General features: G+C 42.2%; 1 protein-coding gene across 3 annotated transcripts in view; it reads left to right on the forward strand.

Moving 5' to 3' along the window:
* The window catches only part of LOC124123551 (E3 ubiquitin-protein ligase MIB2-like), a 37,017-nt gene extending 18,115 nt beyond the window's left edge, over positions 1 to 18,902 (forward strand). For 2 of the 3 annotated variants that reach the window (XM_046486741.2, XM_046486742.2), the window contains exons 9-19: positions 210 to 375; positions 1,436 to 1,617; positions 3,633 to 3,781; positions 4,838 to 4,994; positions 5,690 to 5,844; positions 6,564 to 6,693; positions 8,019 to 8,121; positions 8,856 to 8,941; positions 13,568 to 13,737; positions 15,471 to 15,706; positions 18,494 to 18,902. In XM_046486741.2, coding sequence (XP_046342697.2) covers positions 210 to 375; positions 1,436 to 1,617; positions 3,633 to 3,781; positions 4,838 to 4,994; positions 5,690 to 5,844; positions 6,564 to 6,693; positions 8,019 to 8,121; positions 8,856 to 8,941; positions 13,568 to 13,737; positions 15,471 to 15,706; positions 18,494 to 18,531 — 1,572 coding nt within the window. In that variant the 3' untranslated portion in view covers positions 18,532 to 18,902. Of the gene's footprint in view, positions 1 to 209; positions 376 to 1,435; positions 1,618 to 3,632; positions 3,782 to 4,837; positions 4,995 to 5,689; positions 5,845 to 6,563; positions 6,694 to 8,018; positions 8,122 to 8,855; positions 8,942 to 13,567; positions 13,738 to 15,470; positions 15,707 to 17,011; positions 17,043 to 18,493 lie in introns of all 3 variants that reach the window. The other variant, XM_048394528.1, reaches the window with a different exon arrangement.
* Positions 18,903 to 23,668: the final 4,766 nt, after the last annotated feature.

The raw sequence follows: 23,668 nt of genomic DNA on the forward strand, positions 1-23,668 counted from the left end.
GTTATTTCACTCAAGTGAAATCTCAGTCATATATCTAATTTCCGTATTTCAAGAAATGAAAGTTGTTAAAAGCTCAACAAAGGGACTTTTTCCCCAAGGCGAAAAAAACAGTCGTAGGTCCGTGTTGAGCTCTGGTGGTATTAGCCCCAAGATGGCACTATTGCTGAGTGCGGCGTTAAATAACAAACCAACCATCTTTGTGTTCCCAGGCGCTTGGCAAGGTGGGTCGCGTGGTGAGAGTGGATAGTGACGGTGACATCGTGGTGTCCTTTGGCTCCTCCAAGTGGATCTTCAACCCTGCGTGCTGTGTCCCCGCCCCCGGGGAGAGGGTGGACGACGTGGAAGCGGGGGGAGGGGAAACTGCTGGGCTCGGAGGTGGGTGGAACCTCATATATACAAACGATAAATAACACTCCATTGTCTTTTTTAATGTCGCTTGCTTGAGAAAGGTGCTAGCATCTTTACAGGTTACACACAACCAAATGTTTTCCCATAGACTTCTATAGTAACGTTATAAAAAATTTTTAAATAACTAAGCATTCAACAGCTATTACCTGTACGTGTGTGCACAGTTTGGCCTTAGAGCAGCAATAAAAAAATAAAAAATGACTAGCTTAGCCAGCTCCTTTTCCGAGTACAGGAAGCTAAACACACCACCCCCAGTTTCGCACCAAATGTCACCTACTTGAAAATAGCTGTGGTCACATTCAGCATAAGTCATCATGTTGAAAAAGACAGTACTAAATATAGAAAAACATGGTCAGTTTAAATAACTGGAAGGATGTACATTTGAAAGACATAAAAATCTTACAGAATATCCTCCAATCACAGCCTGCAGATATCTCTCGATCTGCACTGAAGGCTCCTACGAAAACCGCACTGTCCAAACTGGTTCTGATTTGGTATAGTAGAACCTACAGAAACGTCACGTTGAGAGAATACGCGATAGTTGAAATCCAGAAGTAATTTCTGCCTTCATGGACGAACAAAGCGTCTGTAAAATACATTACTATTTTTTCTCTGTTTAAAAAAAAATAAATCTGATGCTGATATCATATGTGGAATATAGAATGTTAGACGTGTATATATTTATGATACAGACTTGTTCTGATTCTATTAAATGAAGATATTCTGCAGTCATGGTACGGGCCATCTATATAAGAGGGCACAATTCACTATGGTAATATTAGAAATAGCAAACATTATTTAGCAACAACAGCGAAATTTGACTTCACATAGAGGGATTCGTCATGAGTTGTTGGAGTGAAAACTTCCTCAACCCAACTGCACTTAATCAATACAATGATCACATCCTAAGGACAAGGTTCATTATTTCAGTGTCGTATATGGTCTGCTTTGACTTCCATACATTCGAGCCTAGCTTATCGTTATAACCATGAACTCTCACTGAGCATCTCTAAATTGTTGTGTGAAGGTCTAGCGGGTCCCCTGATGCAGCTCATGGCCGGACTGCTGGACAAACAGGTGCTGGAGATGGTGGCGGGCATGGCTGCACGTGCTGCTGCACCAGGGGCGAGCTCGGGGGACCTCTTCAAGGCCATCCTGACGGGGGACAAAGAGGCGGTCAAAGCCATTGTCAAAGCCAACCCCCAAAAGGTACATTATAGGGGGAGGGGGGTACATGTGTGTACATGGTGGTGTTTGGGTAGGTTGGTTGGTTGGTTTGTTGTTTAACGCCGCACTCAACAATATTCCAGCTGTATGACGGCGGTCTGTAAATAATCGAGTCTGGACCAGACAATCCAGTGATTGATATCATGAGCATTGATCCATGCAATGTGGGATTGATGACACGTATCAACCAAGTCAGCGAGCCTGACCACCCGATCCCGTTAGTCGCCTTTTACGACAAGCATAGTCGCCTTTTACAGCAAGCATGGGTTGCTGATGACCTATTCTACCCCGGATCTTCACAGGGTCTTACATTATGGGGGGGGGGGGGGGGGGGGGGGGGGGGCTATTTAATATTTGCGTGTGTGCATGTGTGTGCATGGTGGTGTTGAGGTTGGAAAGAGGTACACGTGCTGACTGAAAATTGTCTAAATTGTCTCAAACAAAAATCCAGTGCCACCCTTGCGAATTTTAAATGGTCCTCATTTGGAGGTGGAGCTTCCAGTTATTAAAGCGTTTGCTCATCTCGCCGAAGGCTCTGTTCTATTTTACGCATGGGTACATTGTATGCAGCCATTTCTCTTGCTGGAATATTGCTAAAGGAGGCTAAAACCCAACTCACTCATAACCTCTCGTGGGGGCACGGGTGTCCCAGTCGTCCCAGTCGCTGCGATTCGCTGTGCAGAATTGCCTCCCTTGGGCACGCCAGAAACCTATGATTGTGGGTTCGAATCCCGGTTCGCCCCGATTATGTTTCTAGGTTTGTCAGCACCATACCCGTGCTCGTGGGTTTCACCGAAGTGGTAAATGTCTGAGACCTGCATCACTTCACTCACTCACTCACTCACTCACTCACTCACTCACTCACTCACTCACTCACTCACTCACTCACTCACTCACTCACTCACTCACTCACTCACTCACTCACTCACTCACTCACTCACTCACTCACTCACTCACTCACTCACTCACTCACTCACTCACTCACTCACTCACTCACTCACTCACTCACTCACTCACTCACTCACTCACTCACTCACTCACTCACTCACTCACTCACTCACTCACTCACTCACTCACTCACTCACTCACTCACTCACTCACTCACTCACTCACTCACTCACTCACTCACTCACTCACTCACTCACTCACTCACTCACTCACTCACTCACTCACTCACTCACTCACTCACTCACTCACTCACTCACTCACTCACTCACTCACTCACTCACTCACTCACTCACTCACTCACTCACTCACTCACTCACTCACTCACTCACTCACTCACTCACTCACTCACTCACTCACTCACTCACTCACTCACTCACTCACTCACTCACTCACTCACTCACTCACTCACTCACTCACTCACTCACTCACTCACTCACTCACTCACTCACTCACTCACTCACTCACTCACTCACTCACTCACTCACTCACTCACTCACTCACTCACTCACTCACTCACTCACTCACTCACTCACTCACTCACTCACTCACTCACTCACTCACTCACTCACTCACTCACTCACTCACTCACTCACTCACTCACTCACTCACTCACTCACTCACTCACTCACTCACTCACTCACTCACTCACTCACTCACTCACTCACTCACTCACTCACTCACTCACTCACTCACTCACTCACTCACTCACTCACTCACTCACTCACTCACTCACTCACTCACTCACTCACTCACTCACTCACTCACTCACTCACTCACTCACTCACTCACTCACTCACTCACTCACTCACTCACTCACTCACTCACTCACTCACTCACTCACTCACTCACTCACTCACTCACTCACTCACTCACTCACTCACTCACTCACTCACTCACTCACTCACTCACTCACTCACTCACTCACTCACTCACTCACTCACTCACTCACTCACTCACTCACTCACTCACTCACTCACTCACTCACTCACTCACTCACTCACTCACTCACTCACTCACTCACTCACTCACTCACTCACTGTTTGATGTAGGCTACAGAACTGATCAAAGAACTGACTCCGCTGATGATCGCAGCTCATGAAGGGCAGGTGGACATTGTTCGAGTTCTCCTGGACAGCGGGGTTGACATGGAGGTCAAAGGTAAAAAGGGTGTCACAGCCATCGCAACAGCAATAATAGGGTAAGTCAAGGACTCGTTGCTATGTTGTTACAACTTCATCCTCCATCATCCAATTTCTTTATATTAGAGGCGGTCGGGTAGCCTGGTGGTTAAAGCGTTCGCTCGTCACGCCGAAGACCCGGGTCCGATTCCCGACATTGGTACAATATGTGAAGCTGATTTCTGGTGTCCTCCGCCGTGATATTGCTGGCATGGGATATTGCTAAAAGCGGCGAAAAACCATACTCACTAACTCACTCACTCTTTATATCAATTCTATTGTGAGAAATACCATGGACCTATTCGCTTCTATTCATTTGCGGGACGGCCGGGTAGCCTAGTGATCAAAGCGTTCGCTCGTCACACCGAAAACTCGGGTTCGATTCCCGACATGTGTACAATGTGTGAAGCCCATTTCTGGTGTCCCCCGCCGTGGTATTGCTGGGATATTATTAATAACGGCGTAAAACCATACTCACACACTCATTCACTATTCATTTGGAACCGGAGGCAGTGGGGGCCAAGTCGTCTAAGGCGCCGCGATTCGCTGTGCAGAGTTGCGTCCCTTGCGCACGCCAGAAACCTTTGATTGTGGGTTCGAATCCCGGTTCGCCCCGATTATGTTTCTAGGTTTGTCAGCACCATACCCGTGCTCGTGGGTTTCACCGAAGTGGTAAATGTCCTGCATCACTTCGGGTTTTCCTCCAACATTATGCTGACACGCCGCGATATAACTGGAATAATGTTAAAAGCGGCGTTAAACCAATCTCACTCACTCACTCATTTGGAACCCAAGTGGAATGGTACGACGCCAGAAATACCGTCCAATCAAAAAACTCTCATGAGCGACAGAAATTATGTGCTTTGTTAGTGACACTTACGTCACTGCCGAAACGAAACTGTGATGGCGAGTGGGTTTAGGGTAATTATAATAATAGGATTATAATAATAGAAAAATGCCTGGATAGTCGATTATGTCAGAGTTTATAGGTGCGTAACGAACCTCTGGTTCCTGAATTATTTAGAGTTGCAGATGTGTTTACACTATTTCACTAAATAATCAATATTCCCTATCAGTGGCAAGGAATTGGTGGCTCAGTTGCTGATTGAAAGGGGTGCCAACATTCACGTGACCTTGAACGATGGACAGACAACCCTTCACTTGGCGGTGCACAAGAATCTGTCCCGTACTCTCAAGCTTCTGATCCAGAAGGGCGTGGACGTCAATTCTGTGGTGAAGCGCATTACAATTCTTGTTTTATATATATAATACGCAGTATTGGGATCTTAGTAAATGGGGATGCTGTGCAGAGTTGCCCCCCTTCGGCGTACCAGAATCCGATGGTCATAGGTTCGATTGTCATATTCGCCCTGATTACGATTTCAGGTTTGTCAACAACCGACCGGTGCTCGTGGGTTTCACCGAAGTGGTAAACGTAGACCTCACTTCGGGTTTTCCTCCCTCAATAAGTCGACACGCCGTGATATAACATAATACTGTTAAAAAAGGGCGTTAAGTCGAACTCACTATTTTCAGACTAATAATCTATTTCATCAGTATTAGTTTAAATTGCTGCTAGGATACACTCAATATGTCGCAGGACATTTGAAAATTGGCAATTGGCAATTAATCATTATGTACTTACAGAGTTATGTCTAAGGTTATGTCTGACAGTTAAAAGCTCAAGGAATCTATTTTTATAACAGCCCGGGTCTTACTAGCCGGGTCGGGTAGTCTTGTGGTTAAGGCGTTCGCTCGTCACTGCGAAGACCCGGGTTCGATTCCCGACATGGGTACAATGTGTGAAGCCCATTTCTAGTGACCCCCACCGTTATATGGCTGTAATATATTGCCAAAAAAGCGGGGTAAAACCAAACTCACTCTCCACTCTAACTAGCCATCTAAACTTAAATGTTCTATTTGTACAGGATGGGTCGATGGACACGCCCCTGCATGACGCTATCGAGGTAAAGAGCAATGACTGTATAGAGGTTCTCCTGGGCAGCCGGAACATCGACCTGAGACTGTGCAACAAACGGAACTTCAACCACCTTCATCTGGCCTGCCTCAGAGGGAATGTCTTGTAAGAATTCCCTTTTAGTAACCAATAGACCCGTGAAGATCCGGGGTAGAATAGGTCTTCAGCAAACCATGCTTGCCGTAAAAGGCGACTATGCTTGTCGTAAAAGGCTACTAACGGGATCGGGTGGTCAGGGTCGCTGACTTGGTTGATCCATGTCATCGATCCCAATTGCGTGGATCGATGCTCATGATATCAATCAATGGATTGCAAGCCTATACTCGATTATTTACAGACCGCCGACATATAGCTGGAATATTGCTGAGTGCGGCGTTAAACAACAAACCAACCAACCAACCAAGTAACCAATCTTTCCTTTAACACGCGCTGATGACAAACCTAGATGAATTCCTTTTATTGCCGAGATTAGGGGCCACGGGTGGCCCAGTCTTCTAGGGCGCCGCGATTCGTTGTGCAGAGTTGCGTCCCTTGGGCACGCCAGAAACCTATGGTTTGGGGTTCGAATCCTGATTCGCCCCGATTATGTTTCTAGGTTTGTCAGCACCATACCCGTGCTTGTGGGTTTCACCGAAGTGGTAAACGTCTGAGACCTGCATCACTTCTGGCTTTTCTCCCACATTAAGCTGACACACCGCGATATAACTGGAATACTGTTAAAAGCGGCGTTAAACCCAACCCACTCACTCACTAATGCCGAGATTGAACAGTTATAGGCCTTTTGAGATAACGTTCCTTTTTTAGAGGTTTGTTTATATTTATAGTGCTGTAGAGAAGCTCCTGGAACGAGACAGATCCCTGGTGGACCTACTGATGGCCGGGGATAGCTTCTGTGCCTTACACATCACTGCAGCCAACGACCACGTCGAGTGTGCCAGGCTACTCCTGGACAAAGTGAGTTTGATACATCCGAACTTCAGATAAAGAAGTGTTGTCTTCTGAGAAAACAAAGAGATTGTGTGAGCTGGATTTAACGCCGCTTTGAACAGTATTTCGGTTATATCACGGCGTGTCTGCTTCATGTAAAACAAAGTCCAAGTTATGCGGGTGTTGTTGACAAAGCCAGAAACATTATCAAGGAGCATTTTAGATTCGAACTTTCGATCATGGGATGCTGGCGCACCTAAGGCACGCAACTCTGCACAGAGAGATGCATTGCCGGGACCGGTCATTTATTAAGTTGGTTCGGGGGTGGAAGGTCAGAGGGAATAAGGTCACCCAAAATTATGTAGATGAGGGTATGGTGCTGACAAACCTGGAAACATAATAAGGGAGATCCGCCCGGAGAGCGGAAGGTCCGGGGTTCAATCCCCGACCGCGTCATACCAAAAGACGTTAAAAGATGGTACTTGTTGTTACCATGTCTGGCGCTCGGCATTAAGGGGCTAAAACAAGGACTGGTCGGCTCGGAGTCAGTATACTGTGTCTGAGTGGGGTATTCATGTTAAAACTGCGGCATGGTATCTCAGTGAGCTAGCACTATAAATCGGCATCAGTCCGGACTAGTACAAGCAGCCACACACACACATACACGTGCATGCACGTCGCTATATAAGTGCAATAATCTTGGACGCGACGTTAAACCCAATTTCACCTCACCTAATAAGGGAGAATCGGAATTCGAATTCACGATCATCGCATTCTGGCATAAAAATGAAGTGGGGTCGTCACTGACATAGGCGCTCGTACATTGGGAATCGGGAAAATGAAACGAATTGTGTGCCAGATCGTTCCTTTTGATTCTGATCCGTGACAAAAACGTGCAATGTAAATCTTTTTTAAATACAATACTTAAGCAATTATATACATGAATGGACGCTTTGTGCTTTCATCAGTAAATGTTTTATTCACCGTGGATTCACCGTCATGTATGAGAGAAAAATATTTGATGTATAAATAACTGCCATATTTCTAACCGTACCTAAGGGCACGGGTGGCCCTGTCGCCTAAGGCGCCGCGATTCGCTGTGCAGAGTTGCGTCCCTTGGACAAACCAGAAACCTATGATTGTGGCTTCGAATCCCGATTCGCCCCGATTATTTTTCTAGGTTTGTCAGCACCATACCGGTGTTCGTGGGTTTCACCAACGTGGTAAGACTTGCATCACTTCGGGCTTTTCTCTCATATTAAGCTGACACGCCTGACATAACTGGAATACTGTTGAAAGCGGCGTTAAACCCAACTCATTCATTCACTCACTCACTCTAACCGCACCCCCAGGGCAAGGCCGATGTCAATAGGAAGGGACACAAAGGCGTTACGCCACTACACACGGCAGTCAGCACACCCAACTATCGTGTAGTGGAACTACTGTTGGAAAAAGGTCAGTTGCATCTTTGCTTGTTGTTTAACGCCGCACTCAGCTATATTCCGGCCATTTTACAGCGACCTGTAATATTACAACAATCGTCGGGGTACGATGAGACGCTATGAACCAAGTCACCGAGCCTGACACTTCTTATGACCAGCATTGTACGCTGTTGGTCCTTTTGAAATAGATAGTACTGTTGGGTTTTTCTTGTTCAATCTATGAAATTCTGGTTTTCAAACAAACTAACAAACAATCAAACAAACAAAATATTGAATAGGGCGTGAATTATTTTCAACTCATTGATTGATGAGGACCCATGTGTTTGGCCTACTCCGTTTTTACATGTTTTGTTTGTTTATTTGTTTGTTGTTTAACGCCGTACTCAGCAATATTCTAGCTATATGACGGCGGTCTGTAAATAATCGAGTCTGGACCAGACAATTCACCGATTGATATCATGAGCATCGACCCACGAAATTCGGATACGATGACATGCATCAACCAAGTCAGCGAGTCTGACCACCCGATCCCGTTGGTTGCTTCTTACGACAAGCATTCTCGCCTTTTACGACAAGCATTCTCGCCTTTTACGACAAGCATTCTCGCCTTTTACGGCAAGCATGTGTTGCTGAAGACCAGTTCTAACCCGGAACTTCACGGACCTTTTTACATAGCTGTATTTTCAAATCCGAATTTCCTACTGTTGTTTGTTAAATGGTGATGTATATTGGTTCTACTTGTTCCAGGTGCTGATGTGAATAGTACTAACGACACAGGCGACACGCCCCTCCACACGCTCTTTATTTTCAGTTCAAAGAAGAAGAAGGAAGCAGTGAGCTCTTTGATATTTTAGGTCATGTATAGGCCTAGCCATAGTTAAAGTTATATGATATAAGATAGCTACGTGATAAATCGCAAACAACAATGAAGAACGAAACGCGGTTTATTTCACGATAAAACATCGTTCTATCATGATGTCATTTCTGGAGATTCGAAGATGCGTTGGCAACTTGATGACGTCGTAAATAGGACGACGTTATTGCTGAGAGGGATGCAGCTGAACAGAGGGAGAAATATGGGAGAAAAGGTGCAGATAATTGATGTGAAAATTGTGAGAATATCATTCTTAACCCCCTGTACATAAAATGGAGTTGTCCGACACTGCCGAGGTCGGATTGTATTCGGGGAGTCATCGTTATTTAATGCGGGTAAATGTTTTCAAAGCTTGTACAATTTATTGACATCCTTAAAAAGATATCTCATATGAGTAAGTAACGCCTCGTGGTTGTTGTTTATCGTACAATAAAACACTGCAGGGAGAATAAACCAGTGCAGTGTTTTATTGTACGATAAACAACTCCCACTCATCGTTTATTTCTTAAATAAGAGTCGTTGATTGCTGTTCATCTTAAACTAGCTTAAGTGACCCTATGGTTGCTTAATAAAGTATGACACCCTGTCGAATTTACTTTAGTGGTACAGTGCGAACATGATGTGTGAAAAACAGTGGGTTCGTCTTATGATGAGTATTAATGATAGGAATGTGAAGAGTAACTAAGACAAAATTGTTATGGATGAGCAACTTCTCTAATTATTACAACTGGGCGACGTTTCGGTGTAGATTCTAACACCGTTATCAAGCAAATGATGTACAAACTAACTTACTTACTTACTTACTTTGGAGATTTAACGTGCGCTTTCCGACTGATGCGTATTTCGCACACGGGCCCGGCCAGGCCATTTAATGTGTTTCCGAAAGGGGCGAAGGTGGTCTGTGCAACCCAAGAGGGGGCTTTAGGGGTTGCTTATATAGAATTTGGGAATTTTGAGATTTGGAATAGATGCCGATGGGATTGGGGAGGAGAACTAAGGGAGCTGGGTATGGTGGATGTTTGTTTGTTTATGTGATTTTGATTTGGTAGGTTATTGTGTTTTTAGATGCGTTTTATTAGTTCCGTTTTTATTAAGAATACGCCTAAGGCCTTGACGTTTTTTAGTTTATTTTGTGGGTTTAGTATTGCTTCTAGAGTTAGAGCCTTGTTTAGATTGAGGGTGGTTTGTAATGCGGTTCGATGTGTTAGGTAGTGTGTGCAGTGGATGAGTGCGTGTTCTGGGGTTTCTGGTTGTTTGCAGTGTGGGCAGTTACCTGTAGTGTGTTTTTTAAATCTTTTTAGGTGGTTATTTAGGTTGGTGTGTCCTGTTTGGAGTTTAGTGATTACTCTGTCGATTTTTTTTGATGGATGGAGAATTTTTGGTTTGGTTAGTGGTTTGCTGAGCACTTTTTTGATTTGGCTATTTGAGTTTAGATATAGGTGATGCCATTTTTGTGTGATTTTTTGCTTGTTTACACTTTTAATTTCTGATTTTGAGATGGGTAAGTTTAAGCTTATTTCTGGGATTTTGAGGGATAGTTTAGCTGCTTTATCGGCGTTTTCATTACCGTATATTCCTACGTGGGCGGGTATCCACAAGAAGGTTATTTGTTTGCCTGCCTTAGTTAGGTCGTTGGAGCTTTTAAGTATTTGATTTATTAATTTAGGTCGGTTTTTGGTATTTTTGTTTTGGAGGGCTTGCAGTCCACTTAGGGAGTCGGTAAGTATTAGGATTTTTTGTGTTTTTTGGATTGGACAAACTAGGTATGAGCATGATATATATACATAACAATAGATAGATGTTTATATAACAGATAAGGTTGATGTACACTGATTGATTAGGTAGTTATGATAAGACAAGTTTATAGAAGAGATAGGGTTGATGTACAGTGATTGATGGGTATGGGATTAACACAAGGATTACTAAGAAGGAATGTATGGGAAGCAAGTGGGAGATAATAGTTCAGTGTTGTTTTGGCAAACTGATGAGATCATGGTAAGCTGGAGGGATGTAGTATCCTTGATCACTTGAAACGTCGCCCAATTGTAATAAAGAAGCTGCTCATCCATAACAATTTTGTCTTAGTTACCATTCCAACTTCTAAATGCCACTCAAAGAAGGAATGTGAAGAGATTTGACATGCCATCTTCTAGAGTGTGATCATGAAATGTTTAGATCGGGCGGCCTCTGTATAAGATGTACGGAGATTAAATGGAACACGACGAAATCCCCAGGACATTTCGGTTCAAATCTTGATAGAAGCTTGCTTCAAACAGTGAAAAATTATATTTTTAATGATTACACCAATATTTATCTTGATTATGTAAAACGCGAAGGCCATTTTTATGGTCATACTTTCTTGGGATTACTGTCAACAGTTTCATTCAGAACATTTTGACAGTTTGGTATACAAACAATGTGAAGCTCATCTTCCTAAGGCACGAGAGTTAACTGACTATAAAAGTCCAGTTTCCACCCTTGCCGAACTAGGCTGGTATCATGGTGTTACATTTTGGCTGGACTAACGAGTCTATTCATAGTCCAATCAAAATCGCGCACCGAAATCGAAATCCGGTTCGTAAACTGTCGCGCAGATATCGGTCGTTTGCAAAACATGTGCACCGCCGTTGTCAGCAGATATTTTCCAAATCTTTTCATGTTTTTAATCAAGGTGCTCACGTGATTTGATGCACTTCGCGATGTAAGACCCGTTTTATCACAATATAGATCTTGATTATCGATCAGATCGTCAAGTGATACGAGAGGCGGAATCTGATTGGTCCATAGGAGAGGCCTAGAAGGGACATAACTGGTAATAGCCTCTGGTGGCGCTACGATCGAGCCCAGTAATTCCAGCCTTGTTCGACAAGGGTGGAAACTGGACTTTTAAAGTCAGTTAACTCTCTTGCCTCGGGAAGATGTGTGCAGCTAGAAATGGTTTCGCAAGCGGCTGGCGTAGAATGAAGGTAAATAAGCTTCCCAAACCTTTTTATCATGCCAAACCTGAATCTTCTCAGTGAACATTTGATCACACATTTTGACGTCCAATGTCAAGGCCACCGGAGATAATATTGGAAAATTTCAAATATCACAAAGTAGACACCATTTATGGATAACAACTTATACTTGCTTGACAACGGTATAAGGATCTAACCGAAATGTCGCCTTTAAAGTTGTTAAAGAAGTTGTTTTCCATAATTTGTGTCTACTTTGTCATCCGTCAAATTTAAATAACGCCTATCAAACATTTCATTTCTATTATTGTTATGAATTCTTCTTCAATACCTGCCTTGTGTCAAGGCCATGTCAGATGTCAGGGCAATTGGCTATTTGAAAGAATATTTGCACCATGGTTAAGAGATTTCTCATTTGTAGGACAATCTGCTGCTGAAATAGGGACATTTTCTGACAATTTACGGCCGATGATGAAGGCAAAGGTCGTTAGTGCGGAAATATGTTTTACTATTTTCCTATTAAGGCGTGTGGACTTCAAATGTCGCACTGATACTTTTCAAGTGAAAACAATTCAATCTTTGGATTTCTGTTTACTTTATTCTGTTTCATGAGTGTTGCATGAGTATTTCATGTCAATTCATGTCATTTCATCTCATTTCATGTCATTTCATCTCATTTCATGTCATTTCATTTCATGTCATTTCATGTCATTTCATTTCATTTCATTTCATTTCATTTCACTTCTATTCATGTCATTTCATTTCATTTCATTTCATTTCACTTCATTTCTATTCATGTCATGTCATTTCATTTCACTTCATTTCTATTCATGTCATGTCATTTCATGATTGACTGCAAACAAAGCAAAAATACCATTACTCTAGATTGTAAATACAAATAAACTTTACTCAAAAACATTTCTTTGCAAAAGAACATTGACTTTAGGACACATTAGGAAATTTATGGTAATTACAAAATGTTATTTACTAGAAGCAATGTAATTAATTCAAATACATAATATCACAATTATACATCTAAAACTAAAGATATTAGTAAAAATGCTGTTGTATTTACCTAGTTGTTGACCACTTTTATCAACTCATGTGGCTACCTAGCCAGCTGCCATGTGGTTCTGTGCATGCCTTACATGCCTTGATTAAATGCATCTATAAATAGACTAGTGTACAGCGCACCCTATTGGGCTTAAGAAAATGAAAATGGTCTACCTTGATACCCAACTGAAGCATCATAAAATGAAAACATCTTTTAAGTGTATGACCATTACAAGGCGGTTAGTTTGAAGTGACTTGAAGTGACATTTGACTATCCATAAATAATCCAAAGTTTTACCTTAAGAGCACAGGTCAACCACCGCCTCGGTTTGCGGAAGTCAAAATTGTTCATCTGTTTAGGTTGATATGTTTCAAGTTCGAGTGAATTCGGGAACAGGTTGTCATGTGGCTGCTTTATAAGAGTTATGCAAATATATTTTACTCTCAATCTGTCGTATTTGTAAAGTTAAGTTTTATTACAGAATGATCTCAACCTTAAACGTAAGAATGGAATTGATTCCATCATTCCTGATGTAATTAGACCGCTTCGTTTGTTGCATTGTGTTTGTTGTCTCCAGGGAGAGGCGTCGCTGTCTCCGCATGATGTTGAGAAGTTTGTAAAGGTGGCGGAACTGCTGCTGAAGCACAAGGCTCCGTACAACCAGAAGAACGACATGGGCGCTGTCCCGCTGCAGCTGTGCCTCAGTGAGAGGATAAAGCTCATCATCAAGAACTTCATTCAGAAAAAGTAAACTTAAATAAATATAAGCATCGAAACCTTCTTCATGAAATTATAATATTGACTTTTAGAACGGTCTCGATTTACCTGCCTTATTTTCCACCACTGCTAACATAATTTAACATAACATTGTGGCCAAGTTGTTCAGTGAGTGAGTGAGTGGGGTTTAACCCCGCTTTTAACAGTATTCCAGTTATATCGCGCCGTGTCAGCTCAATGTGGGAGGAAAGCCCGAAGTGATGCAGGTCTTAGACGGTTACCACTTTGATGAAACCCACGAGCATGGGTATAGTGCTGACAAACCTAGAAACATGATCGGGGCGAGCCGGGATTCGAAACAACAATCATAGGTTTCTGGCGTGCCCAAGGGACGCAACTCTGCACGCGCTGGGCCACCCGTTATCCATTTTTGATGTTGGGCTGAAATATTTATCCTTTGTGATTAAAAAATCAGCAGTGAAACTTGACTGTGATTCTCTCATCACAAAAGCAGCTTTTGCTGCAACGTCAGCCATTTTTACCACTGATTCCAACATGGCTAGGTACCCAACAAAAGCGAATGTTGTTTTGGCCTGAAGCAAGATCAAGTTTCGGGCGTGCCCAAGGGACGCAACTCTGCACAGCGATTCGCGGCGCCAAAGACGACTGGGCCACCTGTGCCCCCGGGTAGACAATAAATGTTCCATAGAGGAAGAGGAAGATTTATTTCCACGACAGCCATTGTTACCAATTATTCCAAAGCGAATGACCAGTAGCAAGATCATTATATAAGTCAACAATTTCAAGGTGGATGTTCATGATAATTATTCCCGATAGCCTGAAGGCATGAACGCATGAAGGCATGAAAGAGAATCTGAAAATATTATAAACTTCTTATATATACACTGAATATTGATAGACCGCCTCCGTGGTTTAGAGGTAGAGCGTTCGCCCGGATAGCGGAAGGTCCGGGGTTCGATCCCCGGCCGCGTCATACCAAAAGACGTTTAAAGATGGTACTTGTTGTTACCCTGTCTGGCGCTCGGCATTAAGGGGCTAAAACAAGGACTGGTCGGCTCGGAGTCAGTATACTGTGTCTGAGTGGGGTATTCATGTTAAACTGCGACATGGTATCTCAGTGAGCTAGCACTATAAATCGGCATCTGTCCGGACTAGTACAAACAGCCACATACACACACGCTATATAAGTGCAAAAATCTTGGATGCGACGTTAAACCTAATTTCACCTCACCTGAATATTGATATATTCAATAGTTGTTAAAATGGCATTTGCTTCTGCCGTGAAAATGGAACAGCTGTCAGGTAGTCTGGATGACACAGTGCTGGATCCAATGACAGTGGCGCTCGCAACTGTGTGACTTTTCTGGGATCCATCTGTGTTTATAGATTTGTATGCATTGTATAAGCTTATTAACTGCTCACATTCTTGTTGATAAATTCGTTGAATTGTTTCTGAATTTCTTAGTTAAATTACTGTTAGAACCACCCCTGACTATACCTACTGCCATGGTGGAGAAGACGAAATTTGAGTGGTGCCTATGTTTTCAAGATTTATTTTTCCGCAGAAATATCAGATTGTATTCTTCAAAATGGTGGAATAAGAAATGCTTTCTCATAAAGAGAAGAATGTCCCACAGAATGTTGATAAAATGACTTGTCCTATTGCCATTCGCCTCCAGAAACATCACTCTGCATGAATAAACAATATCAATATTTGGTACAAGACAGATTGCGTGTTTCAGTCAAGGGTCTCTCAACTCCGGCCCGGGATCTGCAAGCTCCCCACAGCGACCGAAAGGGAAGGCAGACGGTCTGAACACGTTGTCTACCCTGACCATGGCCCTGCCCTGCTGTAGATGCTTCAACGCCGTCTCGGACATCACCTTCAGGCCGTGCAACCACAAAGTCATGTGTCGGTCCTGCTGTACCAAAACCAACAAGTGTCCCATGTGCAACGTCACCATTCAACAGAGAGAGGGTAGGACCCAGCATTCTTATCATCTGAGCGTGTGTGTGTGTGTGTGTGTGTGTGTGTTTCTGTTTGTGTGTTTCTCTGTCTGTGTTTCTCCGCGAGTGTGTGTGTGTGTGTGTTTCTGTGTGTGCGTGTTTCTGTGTCTGTGTGTGTATTTCTTTGTGTGTATGTGTCTGTGTGTTTCTCAGCGAGTGTGTGTGTGTTTCTGTGTGTGTGGTGTGTCGTTTTTGTGTTTGTTTGTGTTTTTCTGTGTGTCTGTTTCTCTGTTTCTGTTTGTGTGTGTTTCTCTGTCTGAGTTTCTCAGCGAGTGTGTGTGTGTGTTTGTGTGTGAGCGTGTTTCTGTGTCTCTATGTGTATTTCTCTGTGTGTATGTGTCTGTGTGTTTCTCAGCGAGTGTGTGTGTGTTACTGTGTGTGTGTGTTTTAGTGATTGTGTGTGTGTGCGTGTGTTTTAGTGGTTCTCTGTGTGTGTGGTTCTCTGTGTTTCTGTGTGTGTTTATCTGTGTGTGTATATATGTGTGTGTGTGTGTGTGTGTGTGTGTGTGTGTGATGCTTCATTCTCCTTTATATATCCTCAGTATTAGCTTACAATTTTAGTAAAACTTTCAATAAATGTTTCATGGTTATGTCGAGTGCGTTTCTAAAATGACGCATCAGTGAAAAAATGATGTTCGAAGTAATTCCCTATTTTGACTTGTACCATGTGATCCCGTGTTTGATTTGCCCTTGCATGTGTTTGGGGCGGTGGGGAAGGATACGCTCACCTGGTACCAATACTATTTAATAGTGTTTCATAAACACATGCTCACGATACAATCGGAATCGTAGAGACGTCTTAAGAAATTTATTTTTATGTCATTTTAGACAACCAAACCATGGTTGTGCCAATACACATCTACCCAGCCACCCCGCATATACCCATACAGTTAAAACGTTTCTGCTGTTTCAAAACAGGTCTGATTATAATTATCACCAAGAGAGATATGCTTGCTGTACACAGAATAAGGAAATTATGAAAAACTACGTTAATAACAAACATGCTTATAACGAACTGACCGATTTAACGAACTTATTTCTTAGTGCCGGCCATTTGTTGTATGTATGATATATATATATATATATATATGTGTGTGTGTGTGTGTGTGTGTGTGTGTGTGTGTGTGTGTGTGTGTGTGTGTGCTTATAACGTACTACGGTTATTACGAACTAAAAGTAGTGGTCCCTTTGAGTTCGTTATAACCGTAGTTTACTGTATATTCATTTGCTGCATATTGGTTACCCGGATCAATATCGACAGTTTCTTATTTTCCAGTACTCGCCTCAGCAAAGAGCAATTTCTACCGGTAACTGTCACTTGTATGCCCTCCCCCGACCCAACTCCCAACCGAAAACCCCCACCCACACGAGACAACACCTCACAAATACCCATCCCAAACACCGCACGTTGCTTACTTAGATGTTAAACAAGTATCGCTTAAAGACAACCATCATACGGTTTTGTAAGGAGTCATTGATAGGCATTTAGAGTGAGTGAGTGAGTTGGGTTTAACGTCGCTTTTAACAGTATTCCAGTTATATCGCGGCGTGTCAGCTTAATGTGGGAGGAAAGCCCCAAGTGATGCAGGTCTCAGACGTTTACCACTTCGGTGAAACCAACGAGCACGGTATGGTGCTGACAAACCTAGAAACAAAATCGGGGCGAACCGGGATTCGAACCACTATCATAGGTTTCTGGCGTGCCCAAGGGACACAACTCTGCACAGCGAATCGCGGCGCCTTAGACGACAGGGCCACCCGTGTCCCCGATAGGCATTTAAAAGTTGGAAGAACATGAATACATGACGTTTGTCTATGGATAACAACTTCTATCTTCATTGTTACGACTTGTCAGGGCTTCTTCTTGTCCCTTCATCAGATGAATACTGATCATGTCAGGAGTTACATGATCAACCATATAAATAATGTTGTATTCTTCTACTTCCCATGGCCCCAGATAGAGTCAGGAAGTACAAGCTGGTCCAACACAACGTGTTGTCAGTTAAATGAGCATCGCTTTCAGCTTGTTCCCCGGCCATCACATCACCGCGTGTCAGCTTAATGTGGAAAGAAAGCCCGAAGTGATGCAGGTCTCAGACGTTTACCACTTCGGTGAAACCCACGAGCACGGGTATGGTGCTGACAAAACATAATCGGGTCGAACCGGGATTCGAACCCACAGTCATAGGTTTCTTGCGTGCCCAAGGACAGCGAATTGCGGTGCCTCAGACGACTGGACCACACGAATTTTCATGTATTATCGCTGTGTTTGACGATAGTTTCGTTTTACCTAACTTTTACATTTACAACGAACCATTCCGAACTTGTCCCCGTGTGTGATATGTAATTCTATCATAATCGATGTAACTGTCATCAACCAATGTTTTAAGCCAACTCATTGCTGAGTATTTTTCAATATTTGCTAGTATTGTGCACAACCACCAGTGACTAAAGTGATGACGTAAATCCTGCTGGGGTATCATGCAGGAAGCCGAGATACTGTAAGTCCCCATGAACCCCAGCGAGGTGGCCTAGCTTTGGTTACTGGTGACCTATGTCCCGTGATTTAAAACTGTATGCATGATACTGTTATGTTCAAATATGTTTCATATTTTTTTAAAATATAACTTTGCATAAATGACTCAATTGTGAATATATTAACTTGGTCTCGTCGCTATGTGGCTGAAATAATGCCGATGCGACATCAACATTTTAACTCACTCACTTTCCGAACGTCATCATGTTGTTTTCATTTCAGCTGAGTTTGACCCTGCTGACCTGTGTAAAGTGCAGTGATGACGTCACAGGGCTTGACCATATAGAAGATGAAGAGGGTTTCTTTTGTTTGGGACGTATAATTGTGTATCAGTATATGTTATTTATCATCTCTAGATACATAATATTTATATATATTCTGCAAAAAGAACTGTTGTTTCAATTGATTATGCAATTGACTATTTCTATCGTGAGCATTGTCGGTGATACTTGACGTGGCCAGTCTAAGACATGACAACCCAACAGAACATGTCACCTAACTAACATTGCCGATACTCGTATATGACTGAATAATTTTTAAAAAAACCAAAAAAACCAAAAAAAACAAAAAAACATCGCCGATACTTCACGAGTTTGTATACTCTTTGTTTCTCCATCCCCCATGAACCCACGAATCAAGCCCCGGCCTGGTTTCAGCGATTGCTCAGACACATGAGCGTTCTGAGTACATCACGCAATCGACAATATTTCTCGTGCAACATGATCACTACACACTGCTTATTAATGTGTTTATATCTATAGAACAGTATTATATCTACCTAAATACCATTTTCATGTCAGACATATTGGTATTTAACGCAAACACGTCGCTCAATGTGAAGCTACTGTGCCTCTTTTGTGAACCAACTGTCAGAAGTGTGTTTCTCATCTTCCCGAGGCAAGAGAGTTAACTGAGTATAAAAGTCAAGTTTCCATTCTTGCCGAACTAGGCTGGTATAATGGTGTTACAGTTTGGCTGGACTAACGAGTCTATGCATAGTCCAATTAAAATCGCGCAACGAAATCGAAATCCGGTTCGTAAACTTTCGGTCGATTGCAGGATTTGCAAAGCATGTGCACCGCCAACTCGTTGTCAACAGATATTTTCCAAATCTTTTCATGTTTTTAATCAATGTGCTCGCGTGATTTGATGCACTTCGCGATGTAAGATCCGTTTTATCACAATATAGATCTTGATTATCGATCAGATCGTCTTGACTGGGTGCCGCCATTTTGTTTGAAACAAGTGATACGAGGGGTGAAATATGATTGGTCCATAAGAGATGCTTAGAAGGGACATAACTCGCAATAACCACTGGTGGCGCTACGATTGAGCCCATGAATTCCAGCCTAGTTCGGCAAGGGTGGAAACTGGGTTCTTAAAGTCAGTTAACTTTCTTGTCTCGGGAAGATGTGTCGTCTGTGTTCGGTCCGATATTAGTAAAAGCAGAGACTTTAACAAACTCTTTTTACTATCAACATAACGACTGCTGACAGTGTTTTGTCCGACCTGATGCACAAGACACCTTCAACGTCGTTTAAATATTTCTTCGTTCAGTCCACTTTATGTCATACATGTCTCTATTTGATGTGTTAACTGGATGGCACAGTGAAATGTCATTGTATTGAATCTATATCGTCTAACGTATCTTCATGAATAAGACTATAATAGATATATATATAGCGTGGCTACATTTGGACATTTACATGACATGTGACTTGAGGAAAAGTATAATGTTAAACAACGTTTGTTTGTTAACATGGGTCTGGTTGGTGGTTTGTTGTTTAACGCCGCACTCAGCAATATTCAGCTATCTGTAAATAATCGAGTCTGGACAAGACAATCCAGTGATTGATATCATGAGCATCGATCCACGCAATTGGGATCGATGACATGCATCAACCAAGTCAGCGAGCCTGACCACCCGATCCCGTTAGTCGCCTCTTACGACAAGCATAGTAGGCTTTTACGGCAAGCATGGGTTGCTGAAGACCTATTCTTCCCCAGACCTTCACGGGTCGTTAACATGTGGGTGGGTGTTGAGACGTGTGTTATTATAAAAGAGAGAGATCGATATTAATTTGTCTGTTTACCGATCTCTTTATGTAATTTATTGTTCATTAATAAAGTATTGTCATCAAAACGTGTGTGACGTTGAATACTTAAGCATACTTAAGTATGTAGAAGTTCATCTCGGTAGACAATGAGTGAGTGAGTGAGTTGGGTTTAACGCCGTTTTTAACAGTATCCCTGTTATCTCACGGCGTGTCAGCTGAATGTGGGAGGAAAGCCCCAAGTGATGCAGATCTCAGACGTTTACCACTTCGGTGAAACCCATAAGCACGGGTATGGTGCTGACAAACCTAGAAACATAATCGGGGCGAACCGGGATTCGAACCCACAATCATAGGTTTCTGGCGTGCCCAAGGGACGCATCTCTGCACAGCGAATCGCGGCGACATAGACGACTGGGCCACCCGTGGCCCTGGTAGAATGTTCCATAGAAGAAGGAGATGATATTTTATTCAACAAAATGTCACACATTGTAAAATGCAAGGATGACTATAAATATATTCATAAAAAATATTAAATATCGGGCCATATGGCCTGTAAGACACAGAATACAGCTCATACATACAAATATGCCAATATATTAAAATTTAGATTCTCGTGGAGAACATTAATGTCACTTACTTTACCTCATTAAAAGTACGGTCTTGTCGACAGAAAGATAGTTTATCAAAGTCTCACCTCAACAAATGACACTAACAAATATACAAGATAAAATACATTTAATTTAGAATATTGACCTTTTCCATGCGCATGAAAAGAAAATGAAATGAAGTTGAATTAAAACACTTAAATAAGTACAGTTAGGTATTTACAAATTGACATTACAAATTGACAAAGTAAACTTATCTTCCTCAACATCATTAAACGACAGGAAACCGTTAGAAAACAAAGTTGGCGTATTTGTAAGAAAGGAGGTTTCTTTCATCGGTGTATAAAGAAGACATTAGCAAGAATGTTGGGATGCTATTTCCATAGGTCGTACCTCAGCTCTGAGTAGAAACTATAATCAACTAGAAAATGTACTTCGTCTTCCACTACGTTACGGTTACAAGGTTACATATTCTTTTGCATTACTTCACGGATGTAAGATCTAATCACATGCATGGGATCAGTGTATAGGATCAGAAGTGGCGTCACGCATTTGTTGAGTGCTGCTTTGGCGGCAGCATCAGCCATTGTGTCACCAGTTATTCCAAGATGGCTGGGTAACCAACAAAAGACGATGTCGTACTGGCCAGTAGCAAGATTGTTATGAAGATCCATGATGTCACGTAGAAGTGTATGTTGACAGGAAATATTCTTAATGACTTGAAGACAGGAAAGGGAAATAGAAAATATAATCAACTGAGTATGCTTAGATTGAGTATTAATATATTTGAGAGCTGTTAAGATTGCATGTGATTCTGCTGTAAAAATCGAACTGTCATTTGGTAATCTGGATGATATGGTTCTGGATCCAATGACAGTGGTGCTAGCAACTGCGTCGCCAGACTTGGATCCATCTGAAAAGATAGAGTTGTATGTATGATAATTGTTTCTTAATTGATGATATTCTTGCTGGTACATTATTTCATTGGTGTCTGATTTCTTTAGTTTAGTGAACGAGAGATCTTCCTGTGGCTTTACCAAGAGACGACAGAATTTGGGTGGGAGATATGCTATTGAGTTGTATGTTGGCAGCAGAAAGGTCAGGTTTGATTCTTAATCCAAGGGGATTGTATTTTATAATAAAGATCCCCATACAGAGGATTAAAAACGGACTCATAAGATGGATTTGAGTGATTAGAAAAAAAAAGTTTTGTAACGTATTGTAATGAGGTTTTTTTGCGGCGTTGTTTGAGGGATGGTTCATTAGCCTCAACTTACAGACTATTAATGGGTGAAGTTCTGAAAGCACCAAAGCAAAGCGTGTCCTTGATGATGAATTGTATCTAATAATTTTAAATTACTTTTACAGGCTCCACCATAGTCGATGGAGCCATAATCAAGTTTTAATCGGATCAGTGTTCTGTAAAGTTGAAGGAGGGTTTTCTGACCCCCTCCCCACATGGAATTAGAGACAACGTTTAACAGATCTAGGGCCTTCAAGCATTTATTCTTTAAGTATTTAATGTGGGGCAGAAAGGTCAAATGATGATCGAAAATTAGACCAAGAATTTGGCTTCCTTTACAACTTTAATGGGAGTGTTATCTAAAAGTAATTCTGGATCTTTGTGGGGTTTAAATTTTGTACAAAAAGGTATAGTTTGTTTTAGATTTTGAACATTTAAAACCATTTTCTAAAGATCATTTCTGCACTTTTTTTAAACATAGCTGCAGTTGCCTTTCAATAGTATGCATGTTTTTGCCACGACAGGAAATATTAAAATCATCCACAAAGAGCGATCCATCAATCGAATCATTTAAAACTTTGGATATTTATCTTAATACTAAACAATGTGACAGACGAGATACTGCCTTGTGGGACACCCTGATCCTGATTATAATGATCAGACAGGGTAGAACCACGCGGACTCGAAATTGTCTGTCAGTTAAACATTTGGATAAAAATTGAGGCAAACGGCCTCTTAATCCAAAATCATGTAAATTCCATGTTTCCATTTAGTGTCATATGCTTTTTCCAGATCGAAAAAGATAGGTTCAAATTGATTTTGAACCTTCACAGTTATGGACTGAGAAGAAGGCAACTCCAGGTGATGGAGGGCCCTGGCCGGTTTTTTCAGTTTCTTTTTCTCCTTATTCGTCAAATGTAAGTCTCGAATTGTTGATGTTTCTGGTTCCAATGTTTCATTTGAAGGTTGTGGTGATTGTACAGCCTCACTCTGTGAAGCTGATGTTGCTTTTAAGGTATCATCTGGAGATGTTTGAGGTGTGATGTCTAGTATGATCTGCTGATCACTAACCCAAGAGATGTTTGTTTGGCATCCGGTAGATGCTGGAGCAACTTTGACAATCGGAGTGGAAGTTACTGCTGCCGAGTAGGATTTAGTAGAAGTATTTGGGTATTGAGATTGACTACTTTTTTAGATTCATGGAAAGAGACATTGTTAGTGTGTTTTATTTTTAGAATTTTTGATTGGATGAGGCCAAGTGGTCCCTATCGCAATTTGCGCATTTAATGGCATCTGTGCACTCAGTGCTCTCATGTGAGCCACTGCAGCGCACACAGACAGTGCTGAGGGTGCAGGTCTTGGCACCGTGTCCGAAATTCTGACATTTGTAACATCAGAGTGGTACATAAACTTCCACTCCGATATTAAAATACCCAGCTTTAATATATTCAGGAATTTGAGAAAGTGATGCCTCAATGACAATAAATCGAGC

The sequence above is a fragment of the Haliotis rufescens genome, unplaced genomic scaffold, assembly GCF_023055435.1.
Source record: "Haliotis rufescens isolate VD_foot unplaced genomic scaffold, xgHalRufe1.0.p SCAF_13, whole genome shotgun sequence".
Lineage (NCBI taxonomy): Eukaryota > Metazoa > Mollusca > Gastropoda > Lepetellida > Haliotidae > Haliotis > Haliotis rufescens.